Source organism: Malaclemys terrapin, chromosome 11 (genome assembly GCF_027887155.1).
Source record: "Malaclemys terrapin pileata isolate rMalTer1 chromosome 11, rMalTer1.hap1, whole genome shotgun sequence".
NCBI lineage: Eukaryota > Metazoa > Chordata > Testudines > Emydidae > Malaclemys > Malaclemys terrapin.
The window spans coordinates 59,500,058-59,516,183 of record NC_071515.1 but is presented as its reverse complement, the minus strand read 5'-3'; the positions used below and the strand labels follow the sequence as shown (position 1 = coordinate 59,516,183).

Genomic DNA, 16,126 nt, shown 5'->3' with positions numbered 1-16,126 from the left:
AAATACCCTCACAAAACCTCACCTTTTCCTAGTTTTAAAGCTACTTATTCTAATGATTTGACTTCTTTCATTTTCTTGTTCTAAGTCCAATATTTTGTTCTCAGTAAAGATAACAGTTGCTGACTGGTTTGATTCTGTTGTTGATTATTTGCATTGCACAAGGTCTTTGAAACTAACAGAGTTTGTTAGAAGTATTGTAAATTACTCTTTTTTAGTATGATCAATGTAGAATGTTTGGCTCAAATCAAATAACTTAATTAAGAACAATAGTCTTGATTAAACTCCTCATTCTAAAGGAAAGGATGCTGTTGGCAAAGCTGTTTATGTGAGGAGCCTTTAACCCTGGAAATCACTTCCCCCCGCCATTTGCTGACCTTAATGATATCTTGCAAATCTAATCTTTTCACCCCAGCTGCTGGAGGATCAAGTACAGTGATGATCTGTATATATGCTTGGGGTACTTTATTTGTTTCCACCCACAGACACACACTTTACCATGCCGACAGGTACCAGACACCAAAGCCCACACATTCTAAGCTTCTGAGATGTCCTTTAACTCTCTTAGGCTTATCTTTCATTCTTATGAAACTTAAGAAAGAAATTCCCAATGACATTTCTATTGTGGCACTCATATTGTACCTGCCAGTTAGGTGATTAACATTCATCACGTTGGCTCATCATTCATGGTGGTAAATAATGATAAGGAAAAGTCAATTCTACATAGATATCTGGATCAAATGGTAAGCTTGGCTCACTTGAACAACATGCATTTTTATACAACTAAATGCAACACCATTCATCTGGGAACAATTAATTTTGCTATCGCTTTTAGGATTGGGAACAAATAGTTGCCAAGATGCTGAATCATGCATTTTTCTTTTTAAGACTTGATTATGCTTTGCTTTACTCTGCTGTGACACACAAGACTCTAAACGTTACACTTACTGAAAAAAGTCAGGTGTTGGAGGCTGGCATCCCTATAGTGACTGAGTTAAGGTTGTAGTTTGTGGTGTATGGTACTTGAGGCAGTCGTTAAGTGGAGGATTAGAGCATAAGTACTGTTATGTGGTTTACCTTTTCATTTCTATCCCTCAGGAGGAAAATTGTGTGCAGAAGCTTTTTAATGATGTTCTATTTGCTTTTACTTATTAAGGCAAGGTTGAAAAAGTGAGATTAGTATGGGATTTGTCAGTGCTCAGCATCTGTGAAAATCAGACCTCTTTATGTAGGTGCCTAATTATGTATTTAGAAGCTTGGATTTTAGGCATTCAGATTTGGACCTAAATGTTTAACACTTAGGTCCCAATACTCCAACTTGTTCTTTGTGGGTGGGCCCTCTACCATAGAGCTCCTAAATGGCACAGGAGTCCACTCACATGGAATTAGTTGCAAGATTGGGGCCTTTATTATTTTGTTTTGTTTTGTTTTATTTTGCAGCTTGTTTGAAAAATGTACAGCTCTGTATATTAATGTTGCCTAAACTGGCTATAAACTATAGACTTTTTTAACATTCTGAATTTTCTTCTTTGATAATACTTGTACCGAAGGCACATTATTTTCTTTCCCATGGAACAAAAAACTGTTATACAAAGTGAAAGAATTAAGCAGCATGATTGTGGCATTGCAGCCAGGCATTTGAGGAACAGCTGTAATGTCTTTGTAAGAAGGGATCACAGAGCCTTCAGTTAATCCACTTTAGTAAACTCTGGGGTGCTGCTAACTTATTATAGGCTTAAATATAAATAAGTGGAGAAAATCGAGAGTTTACCATTTAAGGACAAGAACAATGTCTCACCTCTTTCACAGTTTTCTTCATCACTGCCATCCACACAGTCATGGATTCCATCACATAGCCATCTGATGGGGATACAGTGGGCCTTATTTTTGCATCGAAACTGATCTTCTTTACATTCTGTTACACAATCCATCTGTTTAAATACAGATGTGTACTGCAGTATTCATTACAATAACAATACAGTTATAGACAGACCAAGCAGAATTCTTCAAGGCTGTTAGAATTTAATTGCCCTGGCTGCTGCTGCTGCTTTATTACACCTCTACCCAGATATAACGCGACTCGATATAACACAAATTTGAATATAATGCAGTAAAGCAGCGTTCCGGGGGGGCGGGGCTGCACACTCCGGCAGATCAAAGCAAGTTCAATATAATGCGGTTTCACCTATAACGCGGTAAGATTTTTTGGCTCCCAAGGCCAGCGTTATATCGAGGTAGAGGTGTATTTACAATGCGATTGAAACTGCTATTGAATTTCAAGTCGAGATCTGGAATATAAATGTTCTGATATTATATGTTTGCATATTTTGCTTTATCATTTGGTGGTGAAAACATTGGGCTCATGGAATTAATTTTTGTTTTATTAATTTTCAGTTTCTAAACTTGTTGATCGTAAACCTCACATCAAATAGTATAAGGGGCTCAAAAGAAATGCATCAGTTACCTCATCAGAGCCATCAGCACAGTCAAATTCTCCATTACACCTCAAAGATGCTGAGATACATCCTCCACTGGCACACACATACTCGCTTGAAGAGCAGGTTGGAGATGCTAATTACAAATATAAATTTTAGCATTAGCAATTCATAAATAAGTAACTTCATATTTCAATGTTAGTATTAGGTAAAACATATTAGATAAACATATTTTGTTGTAATTTACAATATTTTGTGCAAATTCCATAATCCATAATTATGGTGCCTGTTTTGACAAAAAACAAGTTGCTGTGCAACTTAAAGGCACTGCTAAAAAAGTTGCAAGTGTATTTTTTATGGCAAAAGTACTTTTTTATTGTCTTCATGCTCAGAAAGTTCTGGGTAACAGACAACAGGATGTTAGTATGGAAACCTCTTAGGCAACCTTGACCACAGTGATAACTACCTCTATCACTCTAATATAAATATGTATTTTCAAAGAGAAACAATAACATATAAATACAATAGCAATAATAACAATAACAACAAGAAACAACAACAATAATAATAAAAGTATGTAAAACATTTGTACTAATATACCATCTTCCAGCTAAGGATCTCATACATTTTGATAGCTAATTGGGATTTAAGTGACACACAGGTCTTGTGCAGGCCCTCTGTAAACAAGGGAATTTTATTAATTAATGAATTAAGCCTCATATTACTCTTGTAAGGTAGGAAAATATTCTATTTTACAGATGGTAAAGTTGAAGCACAAAAACATTAAAAAATTTGGCCATGTTACACAACAAATCTTTTCTGCAATGGAAACTGAATTCAGATCTCAGGCCTCTCAATCCCAGCACTGGTTTTAGGGAGGTGGGTGGTCACGATGGATGCTTTGGGAGCCAACTTTCTGGGGCATCTAATCATCATATTCAGGGATTCCAAACCTTCCCCCTGCCTTTTTTTTGTTTGCACATTTTCAGTGGGGTGGGCACTAAAAATGTTTTCCACTCTAAGCAAGATATGAGGTGAAGGGCACCATATATTTAATACAAACTATCTCAATAATCTAAAGAAAATGTGTAGTAAGAGTAGGGTATCATTTGTATTTATATTGCATCAGAATTGAGTTAGGCACTTTATACTGTAAAAATGACACGGTTCTCATCCTAAAGACTCCACATTCTAAGGCATTCAGTTATGCATCAGATCTCTGGGTATGGGCCCTGGTGCCTCTACAGAGTACGAGTGACTTCAATCAGACTCTACATGGGCACGAAGGTCAGCACTAGCAAATTACAGTACAGATTCGGGGCCAAAATACACAATGAAACTAACAAAAAATTACGTGCATCTTGTATATTGTTTCCAATATAATCATCAGAGGTATAGGGTAATTTGACAAAAAACAAAACAGCTCAAGTATTTTTTTACAACTGTGCAGAATAATATCAGGTAAATAGAACATCTCTTCTAAATTTTAATAATGAATACTAATATTATTATAAATAATGCATAACCCTAACATCTGAAGATCTTATAGTACCTTATTATGCTTTAAACACCACATTCCTTATGTGAGGAAGCTAACTATTATTATCCCAATTTTACAGCATGGGAAATTGAGTAAAAGGCAGACTAAATGTCTTGCCTAGTTTTACACAGGAACTCTTGTAGTAGAGCTCAGACTAAAAATGCTCGAGCTCTGCTCCTAGTATCATATATGCACCACAGGACAATATTTCCCCCCTTCTCCTAAGCCTTCTGTTTGCTTGCTCTGTGGATGCCCAGCCACAAGTAGCAGTAACAATGTAGTTCAAGAGCACTGTGGTTTGCTGCACCCGATCCTCAAGCATACCATGTCATTCAGGGAGATAATGAAAAACACATGGTCTAAGCCAGGGGTTCTCAAACTGGGGGTCAAGCCCCCTCAGGGGGTCACAAGACTATTACATAGGGGGTCGCAGCTGTCAGCCTCCACCCCAAACCCCACTTTGCCTCCAGCATTTATAATGGTATTAAATATATAAAAAAGTGTTTGTAATTTATAAGGGAGGGGGGGTCACACTCAGAGGCTTGCTATGTGAAAGGGGTCACCAGTAAAAAAGTTTGAGAACCACTGGTCTAAGCCATTGGGATGCATGGTCAGACCCTACGAACTCTCTATATCATATCTGGAAATGTAATGTGAAACTAAATCAGTTTTTCAGAAATTCTTTGCAAAAAGGAGCACATATACAACAAACCCATTAATTTCCTACTGAGCCATGTGCCTGTTATTTCTGATACCCTCATCTTGATTTGTTTACTCACTTTTTCTTTTCTGTTCTTCATATCTTTTTAATACTTTTATTTTTTTTTCCTGGAAAATTTAATGATTACTTATATAGACCTACCTGGTTCACAATTTTTCTCATCATCCCCAAATTTGCAGTCTTCATGACCATCACATTTCCATTTTGCTGATATGCACTGACCATTGGAACACTGGAACTGGTCTTTTGAACAACCAGGTTCACAGTATCGCTATTATAAACAAAACAATATAATTGAGTATATCTATTAATATAAAGGTATTATATAAAACATTTGCAAATGGTCAGCCAGTCAGAATGGCTAGGACCCAGTTCTGCCACCCTTACTCAACAATGAGAAGTACCTTGCTACACAATAAGAAACTACTGATTGTGAATAAAGGTGGTAGAATTGAGCCCTTAATTAGCAAAGCACTCTTTAAAAAGGGGCACAGTTTTTCCAATGGGATAGCTGGCACCTCATTTGAGAGTCACTGTTAGTAGTATAATTATGGTGTCCTGATCATAATTTGGCAGACTTTAACCTGTAAATATTAATGTAATTAACTCCTCCCCCAAACTATTATTAATATATTGATGCCTGCTCTCTATGGGGTGTCTTTACTTAATAAAGTGTTATCAAATGTATTTATTTACTTGTGAAACCATTTACCCTGTATCAAAATTTATTAAAAATGTTTAAACTACTTAAGTGTTCAATAGTAAAAGATGCTCAAAATAGGATGGCAAGACTAGAAGACTGAAACAAAAAGGATATCAGGGCACAACATCCTCAGTGGTAGCAAATTTCAAAGAAATCTGAGAGAAATGTATGAGATGTAGCAGAGCTACATATAATGATGGAAAACAACACTATTACAGAAAAAAAAATAAAGTTAATTTTACCATGATCAGATACAGCATAGAGCAACAAGCAGATTTGTGTGCATTTATCAATGTAGGAAGAAGAACTCAGTTATGCTATCAATAAATATCTTTAGTATGTATATAATTAGCAATCCTAAAGGATTCTATAATTTCTTTGATTTCTTAGAGCCATTTACACTCTAGATTTATATGTATAATTCCAATTTCTCTCATTTCTGATAGTTACAATATTTACTTAATAATATTTCTATATCAGAAGTACTGTTTTTACCATCTGCTTATACCCTGTGCTCCATCATCAAGGGGCTTCATTCCCTTATTCCATGCAACTGCCACTGCTTTTAATAGGAGTTGCATATGTTGACTTGAGGTAGAATGTGAATATTAGTAAATGGGTGCAAACTATAAACAGAACATGTAAATACTGAAACTATCTGAGGCTGCGAAATGTATATACACAGACAGTATGATTGTCAGGTGACTATATTCTGCACTTGCAGCACAGGGAACAGTACTCACATCCTTTTCCTCCAAAAAAGACAAGCTTCTGCTACATAAGCTAAATGAAAATTTCTCTTAGATATAACTGGTAGCATTAGTTCTATTTTCCTTCCCCACTCTGTGCATTCACCTGGTGGTTGTGATATTTGATGGCTAAGGATGGAGTTTTTTGTTGCTTCCCAGTGAGGGAGGGGACAAATACTGCTTCAGCAAGCTGTATTTTGATCTCAGTTTTGTATAGGATTTTTTTTTTCTTTTTGCCTGTGAAGAAGCCTACCTCATCTGAGCCATCTGCACAATCATAATCCCCGTCACACCAGAATCTCGCAGAAACACAATCTCCATTTGCGCAGAGAAAGTCTTTCAAAGTGCAGGTTTGAGGCTCTGAAGGAAAGAAAATAATTAAATGCTTATAGCCTTAATATTGTTTTGAAACTATACCCTTAAGTTCCACAAGGAAGGAACAGAAAATATTACACAAAACAAGCTACTTTTAGCCAAATAAACGTGAATGAATGATTTTTAAAAAAAACAGAAAATATTAATCAAACAGTTGTAATAAGGACTTTTCATATGGTTAAGAATTTGTGCCAAAATATTCTAAAAATAAAAAATCTTTGCTTATGACAGATCCTTAGAAAGAATATCTTTTGAGCTAGCTCATAATTCTTCACACAACTGTAAATGATATTTAACAATGAATAGACTTTACATTAAATTATATTATAGTGCATAACTCTGTACATTGCCAAATGGTTTTAAATAATTATGAGCAGTTGCTATCCATATGCAGAAAAACAATCTACTATTGGCAGGTTTGTTTTTTTGTTATAACTACTAGTTGTCACCCATTTTATCAAAGGGTCTGTCACAAGACTAGAAATGGAACTTTTTCCAGACCTGTTAATAAGAGGGGGAAGTAGAAGAAAAGGGACCCTTGGACTTCTGTAGCATATTTATACACCTTTTTGTAAGTGTATAAATAGTTACGGACAGACCAAGCAGAATTCACATAGGAGGTTCGAATTGTATTGCGCCGAAGATCCAGCCGCCGCGGTTGCTGCCGAAGGACCCGAAATGCCACCCCCCAAGGCGACTGCCTAGGTCGCCTAATGGGTTGCACCAGCCCTGGTTGGATGCATTTAAGAACTTCTGGAAATTAAGTACAAAGAATCTCAAGCAAAGCACCCAAAAACTAAACCACCCCATAATCAGAGACTAATTTTGAAAAATGTTGCTCAAACATTTAAGAGTGAAATACACGTATATCGCCATCAGCACCAAGTAGTCTGACTGTTGAATTCTGCAAGATCCAATGCATCTATTCTTCCCATAAGCTCCAATTTTGCAAGCTGACCTATGAAGGCAGACCCATGCACCTGTGCACAGCCCCATTATTGCAAAGCTGCTCTGTATTTGTGTAAGGGACAGACAAAGCAGATTGCATTGCAGGACCCGCACCTAAATGTGCACATGGCACTTCCACTAGGAACATCATGGTGTGAACAGACCTACGTTAACTGAACTAGTTCTGCAGTAGTTTTCCATACAAAGAGATCAAATGTTGACACTAGTGGATTTTTCAAGTTTATGCACATATTTATCTTATTCTTCTTAAATCCACAGTGCATTGCGCATATATTTGAGCATTCCATTGTCATTTGATTCTGTTCCTGCTCAATATGCAATGGGTTGGAGGTTCCAAAGTATGATAAATTATGTTAATTAAATAATTTGTGGAAAAAGTAATTCACATGCAAATATGTATTTGTCATGTTTCTGTACTGATTTTCTAAATGTAAGCAAATCAGGTTTTTTATACTGATAACGAATTATTTATAACCAGAGTCCTGATGCTGGGGAAAATGCACACATTGCTTGAAATTCTCATTTGTCTGTTTGGAAAACAAATTTCCAATGTCTCTGGGGCATGTATCCATGTGATTTATTTGTGAACTTAGAGGGCTACTGTCACATCAATTACTGAAAGGAACACATATTGATAGTAATATAATAGGTATTAACAGAGTAAGGGCTGGTCTACACTTGGGGGGGGATCAATCTAAGATATGCAACTTCAGCTACGTGATTAGCGTAGCTGAAGTCGAAGTATCTAAGATCGAATTACCTGGGGGTCCACATGGCACGGGATCGACGGCCGCAGCTCCCCTGTCAACTGCGTTACCGTCGCTCACTCCGGTGGAGTTCCGGAGTCGACGGGGAGCGCATTCGGAGATCGATATATCGCATCTTAACGAGACGTGATATATCGATCGCCGATAGATCGATTACTACCCGCTGATACACATAGAATAAGGGATAGAAACTTCCCAATTCCTTTTTATGTACCAACTCCTTCATGGGTAAGAGTCTGTGAATGACTGGAAAGCACTGGGGTTTTTTCTCCTGAAAACTCACCTCATATAATCACCTATTTTGTTTGACTGTATTTCTTTTACACTCTTGTACCATCTTATACAGTTCTGAACATGCATAAATATGAAGCTTATGGATATTTCCTAAAATGTATACATTTAAAAGGAAAATGAAAAGACCCACATGTAGATCAAGAAATATGAGTTCAATATATTAAATTTACATTATAAAATTGATTTTGTAGGGTAAATCATCATGCTAAATAGCAGGCAATAACCAATTATTGATTACTGTGAATAAGAAAACCGCAGACAATGGAAGATTTTATATTGACTTCAAGGGAATAGGATTATGACCTATATTAAAGAAATGTTAAAAAAAAAAACAGCTTAGAAATGATTACCTAGCGACAGTAACAGGTATTCCTTCTCTGGTTAGTTTCAAACCATTTTAAATTATTTTCCTCATTTTGTTTCAGTTTTATATAGATTTTATGTTCTTTGATTAATACCAGTAAAGTGTGTGCTACTTTCCTTTAGACAGGAACAAGACAGCTGACTGCTATACAGTATTCTCTACAATAAATATTTACCTGAAAAAGAAAATATTTTTTGAGGGGGGGCAGGGAAAGATCTTCAGTAAGAGTGAAGGGAGATAAAAGATGCCCTACACTTTGATTCCAATGTATTCACATTCAGAATTAGGTCACCAGGGCTGTAAACTTCTTTACAACCTTCATTTAGTTGTTTGGGAGGGGGCACAAATGGCTGATGGCAGACCTCCTTGGATTTAATGTTTTTAGAAGGACTTCCCAATACAAGATCATTCTTCAAGGTAGGTATTTTACTGCGAAGAAGCTTAGAATGGGTCTGAACTAAAGCCACTGAAGACAATGGAAGTCTTCTTAATGACTTTAGTGAGCTTTGGCTCAAGACCAACGAACACATTCGTAATCAGTTATATAAAAGTTAAGTGAAAGGCTCAAGACATTGGAAAAAATGGGTAGTATGGACTTATGGGTTACAAGGGGTATATAGATAGGGAAAGAGTGATAAAGTTCAGTTACACTGTACAGGAAGCAGAGTTAAGTCATACTTAAGAATGATTTTCTCTACACAGTTATTTCATGTTACATTGACAGTAAATAATTCCATGAAAAACTGTTACACATTTGTTACATTTTCCAACCAATACTCTATATCACTGCTAATAAAATCCTTTCCCATAAAACCCTGTGCGTCTGAAGATGTTATATAAAGGTAGATGTAAATACCTGAGCTGAATTTCTAGAAGGCAATTAGTGCATTTAGTACCCTTGAAAAGCTATTCATTTTCTGTTATCGCTGCCTGACAAACCCTTTGTAAATTCATATATGTCATGAACAATTTACCTTCATATGAAGTGTAATATATTTTGTCAAATGCTTTTGTACTTCTATTTCATATATTTTTTGTTTCATTACAATTAGTTCTAGTAACGGTGAGATAGATTTATAAAAACCTTTATATGCTATTTCAAACACCGCAAGGCTAGTTTATATATTTTCCCTGAGATATCATGATTTTGTAGGTTAATACTTCGGTACCAATCTCCTGATTTTTACTGAGATGCAAAATATATATTTGAGAAACCAAAGGAAAAGCTTTTACAAATATTGAGAAACAGCCAGAAGAGCACATAAGAGCAAAATTCACCATTATGCAGACAGACTGCCAAAGGCCTATGTCTCTCAGTTCAGGGTAACTACACCTGTATTCCCCCTTCATGATCCAGAAAGGGCACCCATTCTTAGGCTTCTAGCTTCCCAGTCATCACCTCTCTTGGGAAGAGATGCACTTCTCTCTCCTTCCTGAATGGGGTATTTCCAGGCTGTACAGCTCTCTCTACCTACACTGGGAATTCCCCAATGAAATCAATCTGCCTAAGCAGGCCTGCTTTACTTTTCACCTCAGGGATGGTAAATAGTGTAATTGCTACAGTTAAATTTCTACACAGCTCTTTCTAAGCAAGCATATTTATTCTGGAGGTAAAAGCATTACAGAGAAACAACAAAAGAACCCACATGCATGCTAATAAGCTTACCAGAGAGCACACCAACCAGGGCTCTGGTCAGTGAACAGTCCTTCAACACACACTAAGGGGTTGTGCTGTGGTTACAATTTCATAACCACCTTGGTTCAGAACAAGCACACTCATGAATCTGAGAGCCACTCCTTTATCCAGTTTGGGTCTCTGAAGAGACTGTGAATAAGTAATTATAATCAGCCAGATAATGGGATTTCTCTTCAAGGAACAGCTTCAAAAGGATGGATCTGGTGGTGGGTAATTTGCATTCCCTGCCTTCCAAATATTTCCTAGGAATCCCATGCAACTTTGTTTGTCTAAGCACATTGTTTCAAAGACTCCTTTGAAGAATACAACATCTCCCAGGGTTTATATTAGCCATATCTCCTCCTTAAAGAAGTTGCATACAATTGCACAATAATACAAAAACATTTGCATTCTTAATACAATGAACTCCTAAGATACCTAAACTTCATTCAGTAAGGTTTAACTTAATTCATTAAAGTTTGACCAAGATATTGCAGGAAATTACCATTTCTGTCACACGGTGCACCACTTAAGTCTTGCTTTTAGGATTTAAATGGGAGTTACTTGATACATAGGCTGTGTGTATGTGTGTCCTCTATGCAGGGTGAATTTCACCCATAGTCATTAGTATACTACAGATGTCTTTATCTGGGAGTCCAAAGAGCAGCTGGGGACTGAAAGGGAGGTTTAATTAGATCATAAATAAATACCAATTCATGCATGGCAAATTGAAAGTATATATTCATGGTACACATGGTATTTTTTCTGCAAAGCTTATTAATGACTTAAGATGCTGTATTATTTACTTCTCAAACTTTTAACCCTCAAACTTTGTGTGCATAAAGATAATTTTAGTTTTAGAATATATACTTCTATATTCAAGTTTCTACAGATCCATAGTTTAGATGAAGAGTATTTGTAGGTATTAAAGTGAAGCATCCTCCTTTTCTTATATATGTGCACAGTCAGCCCACAGACACCAATGGGAGTTTTATACAAATAAGAAGCAGAGAAAAACTACTTGTATGTGGCCTAGCTCCTCACTTTTAGTTAAACCATGCCTCCTCCTCAGCATCTTGAAACAAATACAAGAGACAAGTAGAACTGGAGATCCATGATATTAAGAACATGAAAGAATAAGGCCAACTCACACATTATTTGTTTCAGAGGACTGTGTTAGTTCCGAACTTCAAAGAAATCACACTGTTTGAAATATGGAGAAACTGACTGAAACTTTATAACACTAAATGGCCTTTAATGATTAATGAGAAAGCCATGGGACACTTTCTCCTTTAGACAACACTTTCATCTGATAGCTAAATCTATTGTATTTAAACATAGTACTGTACAAAAAAGTTTCACATGTGGGAAATGCCTAAAGTTATGCACATAAATATATAGTTAGGATTATAAATTACATGGCCTGATTTTCAGAAGTGCTGAGTACCTATGTCTCCAAATGTCTTGAATGTGGATTTGGGTGCCTAACTTTAGTCATCCACTTTTGAAAATTCTGACCAAAATGTTTTACTTCACAGAGACTGACTACAAATAACACATTCAGATCTCTGAAGAGAGGACAGGAGGTCTTCCACACTGATTGGCAAGAAGCCAAGCATGTAGCCTGTTCTTGGATGTTATAAGAAAGAAAGAAAAAAAAATATAAGAACCCAGCTATTAAACTGTGGGGGTAGCAATACAAAGCAATGCATGGCATTCTGTCTCTAAAAATGCCTAACAATGATACTGGTGGCTAGATGTTGCCCCTTTGACTCATGATTACATTTCAGGGCTCAAAAATGAAAGGAACTCACCCCTTTCTGTGAAGATGTCACACATTATTCAACGAAAGCTGGTGTTACAGATCTTTATTCGGAGTAGAAGCTAGCTCATACATTTCCAAATGTATGCGAGAAGCCCTAATCTGCACTCCATATTCACAGAGAGGAACAAGGTGAATTAGTTCCATTAGCTTTAATGGGGACCACTTTTTGAGTAATGTGAATGTCAATGTGAATAAGGACTTCAGAAGTGAACCTGATTAGCTTTAAAATATGGAAGTTCCCCTACTGAATATACAAAGTGTAACAGGCTGGCAGTGTTTGCCTGAAACACCTCCCATTGTTCACAGGTATCTATGCTCTTGGGAAAGTGTTATGAGAGTTTGCTGACTCAGTGATGCTGCTGACTCATGGATATACCTGAATACAAAAAATACGGGAGTCACCCTCACACAGAGAAGTCAGATTAGCTGATCGTCAGTTTTTAACTTGCTCTCCACTTACCCTCTAACGTTATTTTCATATGTCAAGGGTTCCATTGCATATTCATATTTTGCAGAATTGTGCATGATACTCTCTTAATTGGCTACAGATCTTTATGGAAATAATTCAAATATGAGACTTTCAGAGTCGTTGTTTTGGATTCAGGTCAACTGATTCTGAATGTGCCAGACTAAATGTGACTACAAATGACAATGCAAAGAGTAGGATAGATAAAATCAAATGGACAGCTTATCAGTATAAAAAAAGTTTCCTACTGTTTATTGAATAGGCTGCAAGATTTACTTACTGCAGTTTTCTTCATCTGAATTATCACCACAGTCATTTTGGCTGTCGCATCTCCAGTGATCTGGAATACAGTTGTTGTTTTTGCACTGGAATTCATGAGGCCCACAAGTCTTTTTATCTGCAATGAAGATGCTACCATTTGCATCAATGTATTCCATAAAGGGAGAAATTAAAAAGACTGCTACTAAAAGGGGTAGGATAATAATATTCCAAGATATATGTCAAATTAAGGAATCTTAACATTTTAAGTGGTACTTATCTACCAAAGACAAAGAACTATTTTACAAGGAGCCCCACTGTGACTCTATTCTATTGAATTATATTCCATATACATTCTTATATGACACTCATCAGTAGTGCATTCAGCAACATGACTACACATCTATCACGTGCTTCTCAAGATTCTATTGACCCATGACCAAAGCAACACTAATTATCATACAATAAATAAAAAAGCAACACTAATTATCATACAATAAATAAAAATTGTAAGCAGTTTTTTTGTAGCCATACCAGTCCCAGGATATTAGAGAGACAAAGTGGGCAAATATCTTTTATTGGACCAACTTCTGTTGGGGAGAGAGCTCAAAAGCTTCTCTCTCTCATTAAATGGATCCAATAAAAGATATTAATTCACCCACATTGTCTAATAAAAAAGAATTGTCAGCTTTCAGTTTGGATTTGATACAGGAAAACTAAGACATTTTTAATTGATAAGTGGCGGTTCTGAAGTTTTTTTGAACTGAAGTAATGTGAGAAGTTGTATTACTGATAACATTTCAAATAATAATAAAAAAACCACGAGGTATAAATGCCACAGTATTCCACTGTTGCTAATGGTACAAATTGTGAAACTGCACCAAATTCAGAAGTGATGTGTATATTAGCGTAAAAGGGTCTAACTTAGATTCTCTTAGAGCTACTTATACCCATTATATTGATGGGTCATGGACTGTAAGTTGGTACAAATTACACAGAGGAGTAGGATGATGTAAGAAAGTATTTATGAATATGTTGAACAGCACTGGTCCAAGTACAGACCCCTTGGGGACATCATTATTTACCTCTCTCCATTCTCACCACTTATTCCTACCCATTGTTTCCTATCTTTTCACTGGAGTGCCTGGCAATGCTTTCAGGATCATCTAACCATCCTTAATTTAATTTAATGACAAGCCTTTTGTTATCTTAATCACCCTGCCTCTGTTTATAAAAAGAACTCCCTGCCCCAAAGGCAGAAGTGGGGAGCAGCACAGAACTCATCACTAGGGCTCCGTGTTTGTCACGGAGGTCGTGGAACTCACGGATTCTGTGACTTCCTGCGACCTCCAGGACTTCTACAGTGGCCAGTACACAGGCTGCTCTGGGGGCAACCACACCAGCCGCTGCTGGAGCAACTCTGCAGTCAGCCGCTCAGGTGGCCCTGCAGCCAGCTGCACCAGGCCTCCCTCCCTGCAGGTGGTGACACGGGTCTCCCAGAGATCCCCCCCCCAGCTGCTGGTGCTACAGGCTCTACACCCCTCGGCAGTGCCCCACTCCTAAGATTCAATCAGGGATATTTATGATATAAGTCATGGACAGGTCACGGCCCATGATTTTTTGTTTCTTGCCCGTGAACTGTCCATGACTTTTACTAAAAATACCCATAATTAAATCATAGCCTTACTCATCACATATTACACTCATGCTGTATTGCAGTTAAGAGCTCTGTCTAGGGCTATGATGTGTGCTGTGAACAGACCTCAGATCTGAAACTCAGGGGAAGGGGAGGCTAGAGTCCATCCCCAAATGGCACCCCTGACTAAACTATAGGTGTATTTATGCAACAGAGTACAAAGTGCTATATTGACCAATGGGTGTGTTTACACTTGTAATGCTACAATTAATTGGAGCTATACCCACACATCTAGTGAAAAACGTAGCATTTTCCCATACTTTTGATTTAATCACTCACTGCATCAGAAAGAGGATGTCTGCAGTATATAAAACCAAACTGAAATTAGTTTTATTCAGTCAGTATGTAGGATTTTGAAACAAGCATTTACACTCACAACATATGATTATGGATAAATCCTTTTGTGGATGCATGAGCAGTTCTGAACAGCAGCAGCAGGACTCTTCCAATGGGATGTAGCTATTTTTGTGTTTCGTTTGCATTTTGATTTTTTTTTCTGTTGTACTTTATTCTTTCAGGTTCAAGGGAGAGAGGGGGAAATGATAGAGGGTGAAAAAAATTACCAGTGGCATATTTTCTTTGCATAAAAGTACATCTATAAGAAGTTTGTTTTATAAAAGCCACAATGACATTTTTTAAATTACATGTCAGTGCAATGCAATTTTAAGGGGAATTTCTTGAATTCCCATTAGGGCTATTTTACAGAATGTTAGTTTAGATCCTGTAATGCCAACAATGTCCCTTGAAGTGTTTAAATTAAGTGGTCATGAAGAAGAGGGACTAATAAAAATAGCTTGAGTCAGGCATAGTCCTCTGCCTATGAAGTGGACAGGGCCATTACATGAATTGCAGAGATTGCATTTGATGTTGTGCCCCGAACAGCTGCTTGCTGTGCTTGTGCTTCAAGCCTGGCTTTGTGCAAACCTAGGAACTGGAATGAGATATCAACATGGGCACCAGATTTGTATAATTTTTAGTGGTGCCGAGAACGGGTCCAAGCAGAGCTGTCCTGTCCATAGGACGGACTGGGCCAACCGGACCAGACTCCGTGCTTCAGGGGGACACAGGGTCCAGGGCAGCCTGGGAGGTTAGAGGGGGGCCTGGTGCTGGCAGCAGCAAGTGACATGGCCCCAGCCTGCCCCTGCTCCATCCCCTCCCCGCCCCCATTCTGCCCCTCCCCCCAGGCTTCCGCCCCCCCTCCCAAGTGACGCTGGGAGCTGGCAGGGTGGAGCGGGGTGGACTGGGGCCAGGTTGCTCACTGCTGCCAAACCCAGGCCCCCCAATAACCCTCC

The 16,126-nt window shown here is 37.6% G+C and overlaps 1 protein-coding gene across 1 annotated transcript in view; it reads right to left on the bottom strand.

Annotated features, from left to right (window-relative positions):
- Window positions 1–16,126, bottom strand: part of LRP1B (LDL receptor related protein 1B) — a 1,255,163-nt gene that overhangs the window by 138,136 nt on the left and 1,100,901 nt on the right. The window contains exons 67-71 of the mRNA XM_054044441.1: window positions 13,161–13,277; window positions 6,399–6,505; window positions 4,835–4,964; window positions 2,462–2,568; window positions 1,796–1,928 (exon numbers count right to left, since the gene is read on the bottom strand). Of these exons, the coding sequence (XP_053900416.1) occupies window positions 1,796–1,928; window positions 2,462–2,568; window positions 4,835–4,964; window positions 6,399–6,505; window positions 13,161–13,277 (594 nt within the window). The remainder of the gene's footprint in view (window positions 1–1,795; window positions 1,929–2,461; window positions 2,569–4,834; window positions 4,965–6,398; window positions 6,506–13,160; window positions 13,278–16,126) is intronic.